Source organism: Ursus americanus, chromosome 5 (assembly GCF_024610735.1).
Source record: "Ursus americanus isolate L20-20 chromosome 5, mUrsAme1.1.p, whole genome shotgun sequence".
In the NCBI taxonomy this organism is placed as follows: domain Eukaryota; kingdom Metazoa; phylum Chordata; class Mammalia; order Carnivora; family Ursidae; genus Ursus; species Ursus americanus.
Window position 1 is genome coordinate 18,767,536 of NC_142131.1, and position 21,711 is coordinate 18,789,246.

The 21,711-nt window shown below is 35.9% G+C and overlaps 1 protein-coding gene across 3 annotated transcripts in view; it reads right to left on the reverse strand.

Moving 5' to 3' along the window:
* Positions 1-21,711, reverse strand: part of ADGRV1 (adhesion G protein-coupled receptor V1) — a 507,877-nt gene that overhangs the window by 397,035 nt on the left and 89,131 nt on the right. For all 3 annotated transcript variants that reach the window (XM_045796286.2, XM_045796287.2, XM_045796288.2), the window contains exons 23-33: positions 20,420-20,600; positions 19,300-19,502; positions 16,524-16,653; positions 13,205-13,285; positions 11,673-11,812; positions 9,506-10,115; positions 5,853-6,068; positions 4,196-4,411; positions 3,244-3,488; positions 1,866-2,047; positions 220-1,031 (exon numbers count right to left, since the gene is read on the reverse strand). In XM_045796286.2, the coding sequence (XP_045652242.2) occupies positions 220-1,031; positions 1,866-2,047; positions 3,244-3,488; positions 4,196-4,411; positions 5,853-6,068; positions 9,506-10,115; positions 11,673-11,812; positions 13,205-13,285; positions 16,524-16,653; positions 19,300-19,502; positions 20,420-20,600 (3,016 nt within the window). The remainder of the gene's footprint in view (positions 1-219; positions 1,032-1,865; positions 2,048-3,243; positions 3,489-4,195; positions 4,412-5,852; positions 6,069-9,505; positions 10,116-11,672; positions 11,813-13,204; positions 13,286-16,523; positions 16,654-19,299; positions 19,503-20,419; positions 20,601-21,711) is intronic.

The following is a 21,711-nucleotide window of genomic DNA, read 5'->3' on the forward strand; positions in this document are numbered from 1 at the left end:
AAACATTCTCTTTTTAATAAACTAAAAAAGATACACATTAGCCTACGTATCTCATGCGTCAACCATTAACAAGCTAACTAACTTCTTTTTTAAACCAAACTGCACTTGTATACATTAGCAAGAATCTACACAGTAAGAACTCTTATGAACATTATCTTAAAAATTAACCACGATGACTTTGCCCGGGGAAACTAAAAGCCATTTAGAACCATCACTTACCTTCAGCAAAAGTCAGAATATCTCCAGCGCCTATAAAATCTAAACCTTCAGTAGCAGTTCCACCAACAACACGCCATTCAACTGTCACCTGACCTAAGCTGCCCCCCGTCCTGTAGATCACCAGCTCCACTGTGGTTTGGGGCTGCTCCTGAACTTCGACATATAAGCCATCTTCTGAGGTATTGGGACTAATACTGTAGACCACAAACACTCCAAAGGCATCACCATTTAATGCAATGACAACTGTAGAAGTATTTGGCTGTCCTATGGTTGGTTGGTTTTTAAAACTGGCTGTGATGTTCATGAGGTGAACTTCAAGTAGAGAAATGAGAAAACTCTCATCCATCTCTGGGAAATCATCAGGAAGAATAGAAACTGTGAGATTTGCAAATTCATCACCCTCCAGCATTATGGCCCATTGCCTTGTCACAGGCTCATAGTCACTGCCAGCCACAGCCTGACCGCTAAACAGAGATGCTACCCTGGTCATGTTTTTCCTGTAGGTCCAGAAGTCCAAGTTGTTAACCACTGGACTGATCCATGATGTCATCCAAAAACACTGAGGGCCCTCAGTAGCACTGAGAAAAGAGAACGCTGAGCACGCGTGTTCTTTGAGACACAAAGTGGCACAGGTATACTGGGGTTCCTCCATGGCAGAGACATTCACCCAAGTTCTCCACGGTGGGTCAGGCACCCCTTGAATTGGCGATTCATAGTAGGACAGTAAATCTTGACCTTCCTCGACTGCAAGAGCCACTACATCAATATCAGAAGTACTGTAGAACAACAACAGCTGACCAAAGTGCCCTCCGCTAAAATGTGGAGTGACAATTAAAAGACAGGTTAAGCACTCAAAGCAATCTGTGGATTACATAGAAAAGGAAAATACTGACTGCAGTTCTCACTTTTTTTTAAAGTACAGAAAGGAACGGTACAAACACAGCTATGTTTCTTAATTATCTTTGTCTTTCAACATTTTATTTTCTCATGCAAGGAATCTTGCTAGTTTCCAATTAAGCAATAGTTATTCTTAACCAAGCTATAAAGATATCCTGCAAGATATGCAAATCATATCCATTTCAAAATTATCAAACAGAATTAGAAAATGAATTTTCATTACCAGATTTCACTGAAACAAGGTAATAATGATAATAGCATGAGTGCATTTTAAGAAAATGTAATTACTTGCCACAAATCCCCAAGACCCCTAATTTTCTATTTCTGAAGGAGTTCGGTGAACTTTACACTGCCTCACACACACACACACACACACACACACACACACACGGAGAAAACAACAACCTGAAAACCACCTACTTCATACAGCATCTGAATATGTTTTAATTTGGAAGCTAGTTGTATTTAAGTTCTAATTCAAACAAATAATAGATTAAAGCAATAACTTTCTATGGATAGAAATCCTGATGATGTATAATTTATTATCTACTTCACTAATAATAGGTATGATAAATATATTGGGCTCTTCATATTCATAGGCATAATTCAATTAGTAAATTACCAGACCTATAAAAGAATTTACATTATATAATAACCACCAAACTTAAATTATTTAATTGCACAAGAGCTCATCTCCCGCCACCCACAATCCCCATCCCCCCACAGATGCAAGCCATTTTTTCATATACCTTCGCCTAACAGTTATGTTAGCACAGGAACTTCGCTCCAGAGGCTCTTGAACACGATAAACCGACTGAACAAAGGCTACTGTACCATAAGGATTATCATTGGCAGGAATAATAATACTTGCCACTCGATCTAACCCAAGAGTACCTCCACCAGAGGCATCAGTTAGTTGCACTTGGATAACCTAAAAATACAGTGAAAATTTCCTTAACAGAATCCCAGTTCTGAAGTTAAAATAACGATGATGCAGGTGGGTGATAAACATCTAATCCAAGGAACTCCCCCCATTACATTTACAAACCCAACATGTAACAGAATAATACATTAGCAACTTTTCATAGTAAAGCACAATTATACATAACAAACAGGCCATTTAAATTCCTTAATATTCAGGTATGTAATCTTGTGAATCAATTTTAAGATCCTGTTTATAGTTAATATTTCAATAATACATTTGTATGTCCATTCTATATATTTTTTATTTAGGGAAAATATTGTGTATATGTTTCATAAGTAGTTAATCTACTATGCTTTATTTCACACATTATCTTAAACGGAAATTCTCTGACAAAATTTAAAACAGAAGACATCATATCATAATGCCACCTAAATTTAGAAAGAAGGAAGGAGAAATGTTTTATATGTATTAACTAATATATAATATTTTAGACCTGAAAAATACAATTAGCATTCAAATGAAATGTTATGAACTTCCCTTCTATGAAAATTTGATATTATTAAAGAATAAATGCTATTAAAAGTAACTTAATGACACCTAGGCTTTCATAATACTTGAATTTCAAAATATAAAATCATCTTCAGTTAATATATGTTAGTAATGAATCAACTTTCCTATCGAGACTCTATTTTTATTTGCCACCTAGCTTCTTCACCATGAAAAATAAGTATCAGGCAGATATGTCTAGAATGGTATTTGTCATATAGCAAATTTTCAAAACTATTGAAGAACAAATAAGTGAATAAGTAGAAAATCAAAATCTAAATTTAATTAAGATCGATTGGCCCACACTCAAGCTAAGAGGGAGTCTCGATACAAACAAATGAAGAGTTTATATGGAAAAATGTATAAATATACATGTTAAATATATTTAATCATTTAATGAAAATGTGGGAAAATACAATGTAATTGTACAAAGAATTTACACTAGTGAACTGCGATATGTACCAGATCTTTTTCCAGAATATTCTTGTTTCTGTTTATCTGTAAAAATCACTTTTACACTACCATATTTTGAAAATTCTTGCAGAAATAATTAACTTAACATTGTCTATAAATGCCATAACAACAGCCATCTGTTCTAGTCACTATAAGACAAGGTATGATTTACAGTGTCATTCTATACTAGCCATTCCTCTCACCTCTTCAATCTCCGGAACGTCGTCAGCCAGGACCTCTAACAACAAGGTTTGAATGGTTTCCCCAGGGGCAAAGGTCACATTACCTGAGACAACTCGCAGGTCACCAGTAGCAAGCTGTCCATTAATGGTGGCGACCCACTGAACAGTAACATTGCCGAGTGTCCCAGAATTTCGAATTATTGGCAGGTTTACCTTCACTGAGTTAAACTCAGGTTCCTCTACAATAAGTTTAGTAATCTGAAAACCTGAAGGGCAGAACAAAGTTAATTTCAAATACAAAGTGAAACTGAGGCAACAAAGAGCTAACTATTATCATCCGATAGCTGTTTTTTTCCCCCTACGCAGTCTAAATATAAATAGCTAAACCCCCCAAAATCAGAGTAACATGCTGTGATACTAATTGGTCAGGCCTGCCAAAATTTCCATTATTACTCATTATGACAGAAGCACAAATCACAAATTGAGAATCACATAGGGGTCAGGCATGTACCACTCATGAGGGAAGTAGGTCTAGTGAGTTCTTTGGCTAATTGCATAGTGCAAGCCTGGTCCAAAGAGATGGCTGCTATTTTGCTCCCATGATTGATGCTATGCAGGAAGGGAGGCTCAATGTTGCCAGATTTCCTGCTACTCAAGAAAGAATCCAGATTTTTGTGTAAAATTATGTAAATTAATTTTTGAAAGAATTGTCTAAGGCCCACAAAACACATCTAGAAGCCAGATGTGACTTACAAGCCTAAAAGTTTGTCCCTTCTGTATTTATGCTAAGATGTTGATTTCTTTTTTTAATAACCACTAACTACTGTTAGGGAGGGTGCATAGATATACTATATATTGGTAACAGCAGATTAAAAAGGGAAACATGATCAAATTAATTCTAAGTCCCTAAAAATAAAGAAATGTATGATCTATATCAACAAGTTAAAAGAAAGACACAAACTAGTTTGGTTACCAAATAATCCATAGGGGTCATCAGAGGCCTCAATAATGATGATCGCCTCTGTTAATGCCCCTAGTTTGGCTCCTCCCGTTGTTTCATTCAGCAACTGCACCAGAAAAGATTCTTCTAGTTCAGGGTAGATGTCATTAATGATATATATTGGCACAGCTTTACTGGTTTCCCCTTCTAGTAAGACCACATCCGATGAAGCTATGCTATAATCTTCACCTATAAAGATAAAAAGCAAAATGCTAAGATTTATTCCCAAATATGATAATAAAATGCCCATACACTAGTAAAATACTATGACATATCAAACTCCATAGATATACTTGTAAAGCTTTTTTGAGGATACTGACTACATATATTTTAAACAAAAAGATTTTACCTCTCTTCCCAGAAAAAATAGGTTTGAGATCATAAAAAAATGGAAAAGACCTCCAAAGGGTGTTCAAGTTTATCCTCTCATTTTTAAAAGATGTATACATAATTTCTTCTATTTGTCATATACAGACACAGATAATGATAATGGATACGGACAGAGACAAAAATATATAGTCATCCATTACTAAAAGATAACCCCTTATCTACAAAAGAGAAAGAAAATGTGCACAATCCTTTTAAAACAAAGAACAGAACTAAAATTCTGACCTCACACTAGAAAGATATGTTATACTGTTGTACAGATATAGGCATGTCTTCATCATCAATGTTCTTGCTGGAAACGATGGGCTTTCCTTAAAAACTGGATTAAAAGCTGCTACTGCATACTGCTCAGGTTGTCAGCAGCTTTGGTTCTGGTCAAACAGTGGGAAGGGATAGGAGTCTTCTTATGTAGCCTAAGGGCTAATTTCTGAGAACACTAATTCATCCCCACTGTTGGGCAATGTGTAGGGCCCCCTAGACAGTCAGGCATTCCTCTAGGCTACCCACCCTGCATGCATGCACACACACACGTACACCCCCCTTAGGGTCTAGGTGAGCCTGACTTATTATCTTTTCAAGCAAATATCATTTATTTCAAAATATCAAGTGTGTTATCCTATCCGTTCACACTCATGTTCCTTCGAGTGCATGGCAGAAAGATTCTAATGGGATAGCTCTCGGGCAGTTCTCCCTCTAGATGCTGAAACTGCACCAATAAAAAAGGCAGTCTCCTAATGTTTGCATTTGGCAGTGAAATCATTTTGCTTACATAGAATACTCAATGCTAGCCATTGCCTCTTCCACATTCTCCATAAATAAATAAACAAGCAAGATAAATGGGCTGAGAGGCAAGACTGTTGCCAAGCACTGCAACCATGCGGCTGCACATTTTATCCTGCATTCCTCAGGATCATTTACACATGAATCCCTTTCACATAACGAAAAAGTACACACAGAGAAAGCCTAGTACTTTCCCTGATTTACTTTTCATTGGTTTGTGCATATTTTGGTCATTTAAACTTTAAAAATTCACATACTGTTTTGCTAACATTTTTCAAAAACTCTGCAAAATCTGTGTCATAAATACACAATAAAAGCTCTAGTTTATGCCTTTTAAAAGTAATGCAAGAGAATTACTGCTTTCTGGTTGGTTTTTCTAACTACATCTGTAAGTGGCTTTTGATCATTAAGAATATAATTTCCCTCCAACACACATCACTGCCCCTTGATTGTCCTTTCTCACCCGCAACTGCAGTTATTGGCACAGCTTTAAACTTCACAGAAACATCTGCAAATGCCCCTCCTGCTCTAGTCACATTGATAATGGGTCCAACATGATTTTCTGCCACTCGAACAACTGGAGCTGAGAGCTGAAGAGTTCCAAATGCATCGTCATTGGCAGTGATGATTAGATGAGCAATAGTTTCTACCTTAGGCCCAAGGCGTGGAGAATTTGGAACTGAAAGACAAGAAAAGCTAATCTATCAAAATTCTATCAACTGGCCAAAAGTCATCAGGAAACCTCAGCAAGATTCCATCAGCCAAATGGGATCCTCATTTGGTGTTTCTCTCTACTATTTCTATCAAAAAACACTACTGAGTACTATGGACCAGCACTAATCTAGACACTGAGGAAACAAAAGCAAATTAAACAGGAAGTCCCTACTGTCTTGTAGCTTTACATTCTAGGGAGATTTTTATTATAGAATCTTTAGCAAAGGAATAGCTTTCCTGCAGGAATATTTTAATAAGCATTAGAAATTTGTCAAAAGGCAAAAAATCATGACATTGTAACTAATCATCACTTTACATAATATTACAACAGATAATGATGACACCTACAGGATTATGCTCTTCTAATTAATTACCAGCATGACAAAAAATTTTTTAAAAACAGCATTTCAGTTACAAAATCGAGTAGGAAAGTCATTAAGCTTTGTGTCCTCAAAGATTGGCTGCAAATCATCATACTGTAATTAAATGACTGCCTGTTTCTCTGTCCTTGCTCACAAACCCACTCCTGTGTCCCATCTTAGCTAACAGTCACTGAACTGCCTAGTCCAGAATGTAAAGTCAGCCTCAGCGCTACCCCAATGCTGATACACTTACCTGGCTGAGCCACCCAGGCACCCCATTCCCTAATGCTGATACAATAAAGTGTGCTCCATACTTGCAAGGCTCTCTTCTCACTTTCCACTAATTTTAGAGACAGCAAAGCTTGTATTGAAGGCATTCAGGACTTTCTACAAACTCTCTCTAAATTATTTTCTAGGTTCAATTCTAACCAGCACCCTTGCAAAAACAACATAAAAAGTGACCTTTTAACACAAATGAAGCTTCAACAAACTTTTATTAGCAGTAACCAATTTTGAGTTGATATTTAGACTATCTCTAACAGTTGTTGTATTTGGAAATATGTGATAATAAAATTTAACATGTTCTGACAATTTAATCTAAAAACAATAACACCATTTAATTTCAATGATAAAGACCCACAGACTATGCTAAATTAAATCATAGTAAAAATTTTAAAAAACTATAAATCAATTTAACATAATTAAATTCAACTAGATTAGAAAAGAATTTGCCAGGCATTATTCCAAGCACTTTTCTTGTATCAAGTCATTTAATCCCTATACCATCTCTGTGGGGCAGGTAACATGGTCCACATTTTATCAATGAGTAATCAGAGGCACAAAGATGGTGAGGAAGTCACATACGGTATCATGCCAGTACCTGGTAGACATATCAAGAGGCATCCTGTGAGGGTTTGTCTGATCTCTTGCTCCCTACATACAATTCCTCATCAAACCAGATATAAAATCTTCAATTATCCAAACCGTTCATTCTGTGCTATGCTCTTACCCAGATGCTGATCACCAGTCTTCTCATACTGCTCTCCTCAAAGTTAATGATTATACTCGGAGTATAGTAACGGAGACCTTATCAGGTCCTGCACTGCTTTTGCCTATTAAAATTTAGTCAAGGGCCTGGGTGGCTCAGTTGTTAAGCATCTGCCTTCGGCTCAGGTCATGATCCCAGGACCCTGGGATTGAGCCCTGGGATCAAGTCCTGGGATCAAGTCCCACATCAGGCTCCCTGCTCAGCCGGGGGCCTGTTTCTCCCTCTCCCACTCCACCTGCTTGTGTTCCCTCTCTCGCTGTATCTCTTTCTGTCAAATAAATAAATAAAAGTCTTTTTAAAAAAATTTAGTCAATATCACACAGATTTGCATTTAATAGTTCTTAATTATTTCACATTATATCTTATGCCTATTGTGAAATGCCCCAAGAATGCTGCATGGTTCCAGGAACACAACAAGCATAAAATACATGTCAATTTTTTCTCCTGACCCATAGCACGTTGATATTCTGCATATACCAAGTTATTAACAATAATTGTCCGTATTTACTGAATGATTACCATGTGCCAGATATTGCATTAACTTTAAGCCCCATTATATTTCTGTATAATAGGTAAGGAACCTGGGGCCAAAAAAAGATTATGTCCAATACTTTGTTACTATATATTGGAACATAAGTTATCTTACACCAACACTCACACCTCCTCGCCACTGCTGTATGTGACACTCCCTTCTGGTTTTATTTCCATCTCACTCAATAAACTGCGAGTTCCTTGAAAACTAGACTTTATTTTATAATTCTTACTCAATAAGACTAATCACTGGATTTTATTACAATTCATTTGCTATTAAAATTGTTCCTCAATCTTAAGAAAAAAAAAGATGGGTATTGTGTGAGAATTTTAACCTTGAATGTAATCTGAATTTAATATTAGCAGTTGTCCTTTAAAGTAAATTTCCTTCTATAATCCTGAGCTACAATTACTTAGCTGTGGACAAGAATGTTGCTCACTATATAGTATATCCATCCAAGTATCATGGTAAGGTGAAGAAATTTATTTATGAGAAACTGTAGTCTATACGTCAAAACACAGTGAACATGTAGCTCTTGAAATCTTATTTTTGTAATATGTAATTCCAGTTTCCTTAAGAAGGTTTTATTTGTTTTCTTATAAATATTACCCTAAAACTGATGTTACATTGGTATCAAATTCATATCACTAATCTTTCTCCATTTATTTGTTCTCTTATTCCAGGAAATCGAGATTCTTCCCTTTATTTAAAAACACCTTTCTAAAGTTCTGTGTCCTCTTAGAGAGATGTGACTAATGGACAAGCTGTAACACAGTAACTGCTTTCAGCTCCGCAAGCTCAAGGAGAGCTCTCTAACAGGAGCCACCCAGCTCTCTCTATAAAACCCCTGAGCCACAACCCCAGGGAGAGTAGCTGCTACTTTTCACAAGAAGTTGCTGCACCAGATTGGCTGCCCAATGTGGGTCACTCCTCATTCTTATCCCCAACCAGTGCCTTCTTCTCAACTCTCAGTGATGCACAAATTTATAGAATTTCTTACTGCTACGCATTTCTGTCCCCCTTCCCTCATGCAGTTGCTGGACCCACATGTTCATCGCCAAAGAGGCTCTATGGGTCAGGGAATCTTCCACAGTGGATCAAGGTGAGAGAGGCTCAGGATCTTCCTACCAGGGCTGTCCATGGAATCCCCAGATTGACTTTAGAATGATTTGGAAGCTACAATATATAATACAATAGTACTAGAGGTCAGTTGTACTGGATTATACAGAAGCTTTTAACAATTTAGTTTGGGAACATAAGAGACTTTTAAAACATAATTTTGTGTTTTCAAGTGTCCCACTTCCATTTGTCTTATAGGTAAACTTTTGTAAGGTGATGCTTTCAAAGTTAGAGTTTACTATTTTTATAGAATTTTCTACTATACCCAATTCTTAATTTATTTGTTTAGGATTCTTACCTCCCATAGTAATTATAACAACAACACACTGATGGTTACTTACTTGGACGATTCTGTACTTTCTCTATTAAAGTAGAGTTGAGTAGCTCAATAAACAGAGACTCCGATCTTTCTGGTTCATCATCATCCAAAACTGAAATAGTTATGGTTGCCTCACTCTGATTGGCTCTGAAAAGAGCAAATCCAGAAGCTGGTATATAGTCTCTTCCTTGAGTTGCTCTGGCTATACTGGGTGGAAAATAAGGCGGTTTTTCCATATCATCCAGGGTTGCATATGTGACTAGGACTTTTCCCATGAGGCCTTTTAACCTTATCACTGACAGGGTGATATTCTGGGCTGCTTCCTCAACTTTGATAGGTCTGTTTTTCTCAGAAAAGATGAAGACCCCACACGGATCATCACTAGCCAAAACTGTTAATGTGGCATTAGTATGAACTCCCAAGGAGCCACTGGAGACACTGAGGATTGACAGAGAGAAGGCCTTATCCAGTTCTGGATCTTCATCTGGAAGTACTTCCACTGTGATGTTGGCACTCTTCTGCCCAATCTCAAATGTGACATTGCCAGAGGTGAAGGCAAGATCGCCATCAGGGTCAGAGCCTATGCTCCAAAGCAAAGTCACTTGAGACAGAGCTCCGTGGCTTCTCATAATCTATAAAATATTTAATAGCAAAATGTATTAAAAGAGGGATTAAAATCATTGATCTAGAGGTTTGTAAATACAGAATGATAGCAGGATATTAAATTTTTATTTTACTTTCTACAAGTTTTTCTCAAGAATATAAGATTCTTGATGGCAGGGGAAAAGTACTGCCTGTGTTTGAAGACCCTACAGTACTTAAAAAGTGATTGTTGCATGAAGCTACACATTGATTGAACATTTTAGCTTCTAACTAAACTACAGCTCTATCTTTTCTCCAATCATATATTAGTAATGAAGCAAAGGTAATTAATAATTTCTTTTATTTAAGCACACTCATGAAAATTTTTACTTTTATTACAAAGATGGTAGTAAGGAAGACATCAGTGATATTTTCTGAAAAGCTAGTCATAAAACTCATTTTTGAAAACCAATTACATTTCCTTTTATCTTCAATGTAATATGAAAATTCACCAAAAAACACATTTCTCCCAAAGTTGGATAAAATATACTTAAGAAGTAAGAAGTACTTTTGCCAATAATACATTAAGAAGAATAAATACCTTTAAATATGAATGTTAACTCAAAATTACACTCAAGACAGGAATTTTATAAAACTTGATCTTTTCCCTTAATTCTTTTTTTCTTTTTTTAAATAACTGGTTATCCTTTCTAAAGTTGCTCAAGTCACTCCATAACAATTTATTGAAGATCTGCCATTGAGTGATCTTTCTTCATTATTTATATAAAATCTGAGGAAGCTGAGCAAGCTTCTAGCTCCTCCCAGTTGTTTAACAATAGAATCCAACTTAATTCCCAACTGGAACAAAACAGAGGAGGAAGTACACACACGTACATGCACACACACACACACACACACACACACACACACACACACATCATATAGAGTTGTCACTATTATTGCTATTCACAAATGTTTTGGATTTTCTTTCCTTTTGGGAGAGACGTGGGATAGGATTACATTTTTCTACCCATTAACATTATGCATGGCCATGTGACTTGCTTTGACCAAAAACGTCTAAGTGGAAATGTTAAGAATTACTTGGAGAAAGAAACTGTAAGAGCCAGCATGCAGTTCTCCACATCCACACTTTTCCCCTCCGTGACAACAGAAGCACCTGCTGAGATGTGGTCTCTGTGACCCTTGACCCCTCAGTAACTGGTGACTGCCAAGTTAAGCTGGAGATATACCATGAGTGGAAAAACAAATCTTTGTTACATTAAGCCACTGAGCTTTAGGAGACATCTGTTCCCACAGCCTAAGTGAATTAATACAAAATCTATATAAAATAATACTTATATGGCTCCACTATATTCCTTAAAGAGTCAGGATTCCTTAAAATCGTAAGACAAACTTTTATGCAAAACTACATACAAAGACAAAAGTCAAATCACTATTCAATTACAAATTTGTATTGTGTGTACCACTAGGTTCATTCCCTTCTATGTAAAAAAGGGGGAAAAACCCTTAAAGGATACCTTCATAACACAAAAAACAGTTTTAAAAGAACAGAAAGTGTCTAAGAGTGCAGGGAAAACTGTACTTACATTTAATGTGACAGTGCTGTACCCATCTTTCGGTTCAGTTCCACTGACAAAGAGTGACTCAGGGCTAAATTCAAATATACCATGAGCATGGTCAGAGGCTGCAATTGTCACTAGAATTTGCGAAGCCACTCCTAGACTGGCTGCATGAATAAGTTCCAACAAATAGCAAGAAAATGTTAATAAGTAATTTACAAACCAAAGGAAAAGCCAAGGAACAACTTTTTGAAAAGAGTTGTACCATTCACTGAGTACATTCTAATTTGTTTTAGAAAGAAAGGCAGACACAAACGGTTGCCACACATATTCATGCTTTTATGACCTTTCTCTATGTTGGCACCAATGTGATATACAAGTGCTGTATAAGCACTTGGGAGATGAATAAGGAAAACTTGTTCTTCTTTTTCTGCCCTATGAAAGAGAACATTCTTCCACACAGAGTATATGAGGAAAGTCTCCCACGACCTTTGCTGACCTCAGAAGAACATGAGCCAAAATGACTCTTACCTTTATGAAACAGTTTCCCTATGATTTTCATCAATCTGACTGAATAGATTCCTGGTTTTTAATGTGTATTAGTTCTAGGCCTATTTTTTCATCACATTACGGCATTATAAATCTACCTCTCCTGGCCCCAAACACTCCAATCTTGTAACTAAAGAGGTGCCAATATCTACAGAAGTACTGAATTTTTTCCTAAGAAGTATGTTCAGGGTTTATGTTGTATTAACATATGCAGACAAGAAAATGAACAATTCCAAAACTAACAGAGTAATTAAATACAGTGGTTACATGAGGCATTGATGGAAGTTAGGAATGAGAGGGGTGCGAACATGAGTGCTAACCTTAAAATATAAAACCTGAAATTGTGATAAAGGAACATTTGAGGATTAGAAAAAGTTCTCCCTTGAGAAATAAGTATTCTATGCATTTTCTCCCAATACAAAAAAAAATATTTGAGGTAAAAAGCTGAATCATGCTTGCATAAGAATCTACTTCAAATGTATTCTCTTTTCAGTATTCCCTCCCACTGATTGGCAACTTATTCTCCCCATTTAATGCCTTTTTAATTTCTTTTTTCCCATCTGTTTTGATTAAATGCTACATATAAAGACTGCTGGTTCTTTTTGTAAATAAAATAAGCATGATGGATTTAACAGGAAAATACAAATGTTCTATTTCTCTCCTTTTAGGTATTCAAAGCTGTGCAAAATATTTTTCAAAAATCATTTTATGAATGATATTCAAGCAAAATTTCTATTACAGTTAGAATCAGGAAACTGTATTTGGTTCATACAGAGGAAAATCTGGGCTTTGGAGGCAGGCAAGGACTTAATTCTGACTCAATCTTTCCTAACTGGGTAACTGTAACATGGAGAAAATAATACTTTAAAATTGTTGCTATGGTCACTGAGTTAAAATACGTGAAGAACCTGCACATAGTAGGTGTAAATAATTGGTTAGTATTGTTGTCTCTAAAAAGAAAAGTTAAAATAAAATATAGACTAGTAAAGGGCCTTGGAACAGCTGCTTACCATGCTTGTGAATAGTTGGAAGGAAGAATTCCATGTCCCCGTCACCACTACCACTGCCATCAACCCTAAAGAATTCAGTCACTTCACAAGGAGACACAGAGACACACCCACACAATACACATTGACACAATGAGAAAATGGAGAGCTCTTAAAACATATCCAGAGAAGAGAAAAATGTAGTAATATTCACCTAATGACACCCATTCTTCCACAGAAAATAAATTATTTGAAGTGGTTAAAAGTATGACATTGGGTTTTTTGGGAAAAGTATAACATTCATCAAGCTACCAATTTATTAAAAATTCATCCACAGCTTTAGGAAATACTCCACGTAAGTTGTAACGGGTATTTCCTATTTCTGTCAACTTAACCAGTTGTCTTTTTAAATCACTTACTTAAAGCAATGTAAATTGTTTCTAACATTTTAAATATTTTTAAAATATTTGTGGTTGTGCACAATCACAGAGTTAGGCCTATATGACTATGACAGAGTCACATTACTGCTCACCACGATCAACTCAAAATTAGGGAAATGCACATAACACTTCCCTCCAGCCATACTCAAATTCCCACTTTATTTACCATTCTCAGTCTTGATCACCCTTTTGCCAATGACATGGTAGAAAGAAACCCAGACAAGCAGTCTACAACAATCTGTTTCAGGCCTGGCTGTGAAAGATACCTGCGGTAAAACCTTCGGCAAGTCATTAAAACACTAGGTAACTCAGTTTTCTCACCTAAAAAATTGTTGCGTTTTACAGAACTGCTCTAAAGACCAAATAAATAATGTAAAAAATAAAGTACTTGGCAACGCATAAGGACTATGATAAAGAGAAAGTGATTTCACCTTCATTTCCAATATATCTTATACCCTGCCCATTAATTTACCAAAAGTTTGCAAAGACAGGAAGCGTAGTGATTGCAGCAATGGAAAAGAAGAGGAGAAAGAGAAGCAAGTCCACATCCAGACCTATGTGCTTCTACCAGTGTCCTTGATTGACATGCTAGTTTAAGATCTGCTCTGCTCTTCTTTTCTTCCCCTCAACATGACTAGGATACACCGTACATGAGAATTTATGGCACCCAAATCTAAAATCACCTTAGAGACTTAAGAGGAAAAATGAATTTTAAGGAATATCCAGTACATCCCTCATATTATCTACAAGTCATGAGAGAGGGTGAAGTTCAACACCAATGCACTCTGGCTAACATAAAACATCTATGCAGGTGGCTATCTTATGCAGAGTTGGTTTTATAGACAAAACAATATGGAATAACGGTTGCTCCCTTGACCCTCAAAAGAATTTAGCTCCTCACAATACTGCACTTTTTAGACACTCGCTACTATGACTTGGGGAATAGAGCCAGTGTCTAGATTCCTTTACCTCCAATCCCAACTCACGAGGGGAAAATGAGATTCTCTGCCACTATTGCTTACTCAGAGTCTGCAAGATGGGTTTTCAACTGACTACTCATACAATGCATATTCTACAGATATGGGAAGAAGTTTCTACGTAAAATACCAAGTACCACTATGATCAGAAATATTATTTCTGAAGAATACTTAATGTTCCTTATTAATCAATAACGATCACTAACATTTTCTCTGTTACATAAGTATTGCTAACTACAAGTGATACAAAGAACAACTTTTCAAATGTTTTGTAGTGGCCCCTGATTAATGAAGTCATGTCATGAAAATATGATCTGGAGATACGAGGACTTGTCTCTGGAAGACAGACAAAGCTGGTATTTTTACATGCCATCCTCCAAACAGCCATCCAGCATATTTTTACTGCTTTAGACAGTCAACCAAGCTGTTTAATCATTTCCCTGGTTTGACCTCCTTTGCTTTCACCTGGGCTTTGGGAACACAGGGAAGGAAAATTTGGGGAAATTTTCCACACTTACTCCAAAGTCTCATTACATAGTAAAAGACAATTTTAATATTTCTGTTTTACTCAACCTCTCCCTTTGGATGGCTTATACAGTATTATAACTTTCTTCATTAAAACATGAAGATGATAATAACACAATAATACCAGATTTTGCAATGAAGAGACGGTCCTGCTGATACCTTACCAATTCTCAATTTCTTACACTTCTATAGGGACTATAGTACATATCACATGCATTCTATAACACCCCCAGCAGCATCTGAAAATCAAACACATTAATACTTCTGCAAAGAAACCTATATAAATAGTTCATCCAAATGGGATAAAGACTGTAAGTAGTGCCTCTTCAGTGCAGATGAGTTTTGCCATGAAATGAATTCTGACCCCAAAAATCTTTGAAAATTGGAGCTCTCAAATATCAAAATTGAGGATAAAGTACTATTGACTGTTTTATTGATAATCACCTCATAATAAATTATCTAAAATGGCTAGTTTTCACCTGGGCTACACCTGGAGATAGCTTTAAAGAAGCTACCATAAAAACTGAACGAGGAAGAAAGGAGAGATGTGATTTTAGGGGCGCCTACTATGAATGACAACTGTAATTTGGTGATTCAGGGGCTGCTTGGATGGCTCAGTCAGTCGGGTGTCCAGCTTTTGATTAAGGCTCAGGTAGTTATCTCAGGGTCATGAGATGGCGCCCACATGGGGTTCTGTGTTCAGCAAGTAGTCTGCTTGGGATTCTTTCCTTCTCCCTCTCCCTCTGTCCCTCCCCTTGCTCACACAATCACTCTCTCTCTCTCAAATAAATAAATAAATCTGAAAGTTTATAAAAATAATAATTTGGTGATTCAGAACAATTATATTATTTCATTCTAAAAGCACATCTATTTCTGGGGTTCTTTTATATATATATATATATATATATAAAGCAATATTTTGTGCTACATAGAAACACATAATAGTAAATATATTTCTAAATTTAAAAAATAAAAAATAAAAGCACTCTACTTGGAAAAGACCAATGGGTAATAAAAGGGGGAAAAACAGCACAACAGGTGGTGTCCTTATAATAAACATTAGAAATATTAACTCAGAACAAACCAAGCCTCACAGCAAATTCTATGAAAATAAAACTACGAGCTGAAAATTAATTTCTAAAACTAATTTTCTAAATTTACGTAGAGAGATGGAAATATTTTTTTCACCAAGAAAAGAAAGCAACTATCCAACAAAAACTGTCTATTATATATATCTCAAGTAATTATTAACCTCCAGGGTACTTTTTCCAAAGACTAGTAATTTACTCATTAAAAAAAAAAAGTAACATTGATTCAAAGGATCATATTTCCTTAATAGAATCAACTATCCTCACAATGGATGAACAAGCAAATATTTGATATTTTGAGTCTCCAGCTTACCTCCTCCCTCCAAGTTCAATAACTCAACTTTAAACGATTTTTCCAATTCAGGGACAGCATTATCAGTGATGTTAACAGAAATGTACTTATATCTTTCTCCTGGTTGAAATTCTAAGGTACCAGCAACACTCTGAAATACAAATAAAAGATTTATCCATTAGATTATAATTATTTTATGTATTAATGTTCAAGATGAGAGTGTCTTCTATGTCCCAAATTATTACAAATACTGAAACAGAAGAACATAAGTAAAATATAAACCTTAAGTTTAAGTGAAAACACTTAAGTGGATATGAACAGTGTTTGATATAAATTCTAAATAAATATTCTCCGACTAAGTAAAGCAGATGGATTTTTATTTCTTGCTTGCCTATTCATCAAAAAAAGTAGTCAAGGCAAATGAGAAATCTGAATAGGAGACATCCACAAATTCCTAAATTAATTCAAATTAACAAAACTCTTGGCCAAGTATATTTAAAACTGGTCAAATCATATCACTGAGTAATGTAAATACTCAGTGCATAACAACAGCATTTTCACATTTTCATTCTGAGAATTTCTCCAAACAATAATAAATATCAGTCTACTGAGCATTAACGTTTTCTTGTTTATACTTGTAACTGCAATTCATAATATAGACCTCTCATCAGAAAAGTTCACATACTAGCGGAAAAACAAAAAGTTATTTAAGTTCGAAGTCTTAAGGCCCTTTTTTTCTCCCAACCTCATTACTCTTACATAAACATTATCCCCTCAAGTCATGAGAACATACTTAAAAGTTGTTTAAATTTTTCTAGTGTTAGCTTGTGTGGACAAACTGTATTTCATTCTCAGGAGCTATTAATGATCTTAAAGCTAAACTGAGATACCCAAGTACCGATTTACCTAATCGCTCATTTATTTACTTTCTTCAATATTTATCAAATGCACATCATGTACATGGTACCATTTTAGATGTTTGGGATTCAAAAACAGCCAAGACAAATCTCTAGCAAGATGGAGACCACACTGTAAAGAGTGTTAACCATGGTAATATAATAATTTGAATAGAATAAAAACTGCTATACAAGGCACATAGTAAGCTCAAGAAGGAAGGAAGGAATTTTGAATAGAGACCAATCATCAATGGACTAATTCTACGAGTCTTAACAACAGAAATGATATTTGACTGTCTTAGGAAACCATCTTAACTTGACCTTAGTAATATCCTACACATCAAGCCATTTCCTCTTCCAGAAATATGTTCTTCTCTGGTATTCCATGATATCACACTCTCCATTTTTCCTTACCTTTCTAGCCCATCCTTTTTAGCGTTCTCTGTTTATTTTAACAGTTTCCTTACAACCTCTAAAAACTGCTGTTCATCAGGCTCTGTTTAGGCTCTCTAGACAAGGCTACCATGCACTTAGGCTTCAGATATTATTTATACATTCCCAACTTCCAAATTCCTATCTCTGACCTCTGATTCCAGATTTAAATCTTAAAGCCTATTTCTAAGTTTTCTTATAATTTCTGTCAGAATTTTTAATTCATGATTTTCCCTTAAAAAATCTATGCCTTATTCAATCCTCTCCACAGTACTAAATGATATGGCAGCAAGTTGTTTATGTCAGGAACTAGGGAGTCACTTCTGACATGCTCTTCTGCCTTATCCTTTAAACTAAACAACCTTCAAATCCTGCATTTTCACTTGGGCACATTTCTTGAGCCCATCTACTTCTTCACATCTACACCATTACCTACCTAGTCCAAGATTCTAACACCTTTTGCCTTGTTCTACAAAATGGACTCCTTACTGATCTTTTCGCATCCAGTGCCTCTATCTTCCAATCCATTCTCCCCAATTCAGACTACTGATCTTTTATAAATACATAATACCTTTCAATTACTTCACCTTGTTTTTAAAATACAAGGCACAAATGTAGCGTGATCTCTAAGGCCTAGAAAGATCCAGTCCCCACATACCTTATCTTTCATCACAACACCTAGCTCTCCACACTCCAGAAACTCTGGTCTTCTTTTTGCTCCTCATTAGGACCATTTAACCATATTACCCATGCCATTTTACCAGTCTCAAGTAGTTCTTTCCCCCTTCATTTAGTTTACTAGTTTTCTTCTCCTTAAACTTCAGAGCTCAGCATAGGTATCACTCCCCTAAGAAAGACCTCCTCAACTACCCTATGTCAACACCCACCTCTCTCCCAGAGCACCAACCTTGAACATTTCTATAACTGTAATTATCTCCTCTTAATGATAAGGAAACTGAGGTTAGGAAGATTTGAGCTCCCAAGGACACCCATTTAGAAGACCACTTTAAATCCAGTGTGGTCCAGTTCAAAATCCCAAGTTTCTGTTTGCTGGTACCACACTGCTTCTCACTTGGAGAAAAATATAATTAAAATTGAAAAGACATGGATATATAATTTCTTTACAAATTTGGTCCTGCTTGATGGATTCAGACATGAGGATTTAAAATGTGTAAGAAACATAAATATATCTGATCAAAACCTGTAACATTAAAATAAATAATACAAATGAAAACTATGGCAAATATAGGGTATAAGAGGAATCATCAGTACGGTAGCTACTTAGGTGTCAGGCCTGAAGTACTTTAATTTCTAGAAATGAAAAAGCCTAGAGAGCCATCATGCTTATTTTCCCTATTGAGCATGTCCTGGGACTAGTGCAAGTCCCTTCCAGTCACTAGTCCTCCAAGAGAAGGACTGAGACTCTCTGACAAGCGCACATACCATTTCCAAAGGATTAAGAAATTTACCTGGTAGTCCTCAGGACTGAATGCTGTCAGTGGCACTGTTCGAAATTCCGCCAGAACCCTCCCTAGCAGTCCTTGTGCCCGGACAACCAATAGCCTCACTTCTCCATCTTCCTCCTGCACAATGACGTGTGGAATACTGCTTGCAGGCAGGGTCATCGTGTCCTCGGGCTCGGGGGGCAGGCCTGTGGAGAACTGAAGCAAGCCTGCAGGACACAAAGAGAGGGAGGACCTTCTAGCCCCAGTTATCCATGGAAGAACTCCTTATTCATTCAAAACAATCTTGCACAATTATTTTGATCACCAGAATAAAATTCCAAGGGTTTTCATTTAGAAAGACTTCAGTGAAGATTTGATTAACATACTTTTGACACAGACTATGTCAATAAGTTTTCAAAATGTTAAAAGTTAAAATGATAATCTTTCTTGTCTCTACTCAAAAAATCTCATATTTGAATCTCTAGAATTCATTCTTGGACTTAGAGCAGAACATTATCAATGCCACACTAAAGGATGTGCAACACATTTAAGAAAAATTTAACTAAGAAAATCAGAGTTGAAGAGCCTCTTAGGTTTCCTACACAGATCTTTCAATAGTTGTTCTTGTTTTTTTCCTACAAAAGAACTATTAATTTTCAATGTAGAAAAACAGTCTCAATTTATTAGGACAGACATCTGTAATAATTCCTTAATTAAGAAAATTATCACTTCGCAGCACAAAAAGAAATTTATATAAACAGACAGTGATAACTCCACTTCCTGAAGCTTGACAAAATATAAATTAGAAAGTACTTCAGTTAGTTAGGGGTAACATATCACAAAAGGATAATTTTTTAAATAAAAAAAATTTTGAAAGCCATGAAGAGAAATACTTTTCTTCATTTTAAATAATCCTGTATGTACTTTTCAAAATATATTTTTTAAACTTCAGAAATTGATCTTTATATTTTCTTTTATAAACAATGTCCCTCATAGTGGCAGCTTAGAATTTCAAGAGCCTAGAAGTTAGAGTGCCCGAAGAAGTTCTATTTCAATCACTTGCAAAAAGTCCCTTAAGAAGTTCTTAACTAGAGCAAGTACACCCAGAGAAGAGAGGATTATTTTTGAAAAAGGACTTGGTTACCATATGGATGATCACTAGCTTTGATGGTGATATCTGTTGTTTCCTTTTCGGGATCTATGCTTGCACCACTGGTGGGGGTTGAACCTAGCTTCCCATCTCCAGGAACTGCAGAAACCAGCGTCACACGGAAATACTCATTAAGCTCAGGAATATCATCATCAAGAACATATATATTCAGGACCTATAAACGTAAAAATCCAGAGGCATGAAGCAATGAGCCATACAGAAATTACTTACCACTTACCAGAAGAAAATAAAATAGCCAATTAAGTTATATTTAATTGAAGTTACTATTTAATATGATCCATTTCTTAAACATTAAAACACAGACAGAGAGAGAGAGAGAGAGAGAAAGAGAAAGACCAAAGAAATTAATTATTTAAACAATAATGGGTGCTGAGCAGTAACATTCTCAGTCTCAAAATATCATATTCATTTGATGTATTGAGGTATCAGTGTAATGACATACTGATGTATCAATGTAGTATCATATATTGCTTGTACCAAAGACAGTGGTATTACCAACCTCAGGGTACAGAGTTCTTAAATAAGGAACTGCATGTTATCTGATGGGATGTGGTGGGGCAGTGGGAAAGGGCAACATATACATGTCTAGTTCCTGCCTAAGGAATGCCTGACATACTCAGTAGCAACATTTTAGAAAAGAGATTCACAATGGACCTTGAAGGTCTGGTACAGCAATCCTTCCAAAAATTAGCAATAACTCAGCCATGCCCCACAAAATTTAAGTCAAAATTTGAAGTGAAAAGCAATTGCCCCTTCCTTTATTAACAGAATAAGCATATTTTGACACCTACAATGTGGTTAGAAATGGCTCCAATTGCTAAGAGGCTCACAGTCTATTGTAGGAGAGAGAGATCTATGAAGAAAACATTTAAAATGCAATGTAAAATGCTACTTAGTTGGTATGTTGTCTAGTTCTGAATCACAAAATACAGTTATTACAGTGTTCAAATAATATATTGCACATATTTAAAATGTTATAAGATTTAAAATAAAGAAAGATAAAAGAAAGAAAGAAGAAATGTCATGAGAGTTATGTATAAAGTAAACAGACAAAAAAAAAGAACCAATTCTACCCACTAAAATTTTTACAACAGACCGGTTCTAAGCAAGTCTTAATGTATTAGTTGTGATTGTAAATAAAAATGGGAAGGGCATTCCAAGTAAAAGAAACAACACTTGTAAAGGCACACAGTGCTTGAAAGAATAAGGCACACAAGGAACTGCGATTAGACTGCCACGTCTGGAGCAGGAGGTAAGGCTAGATA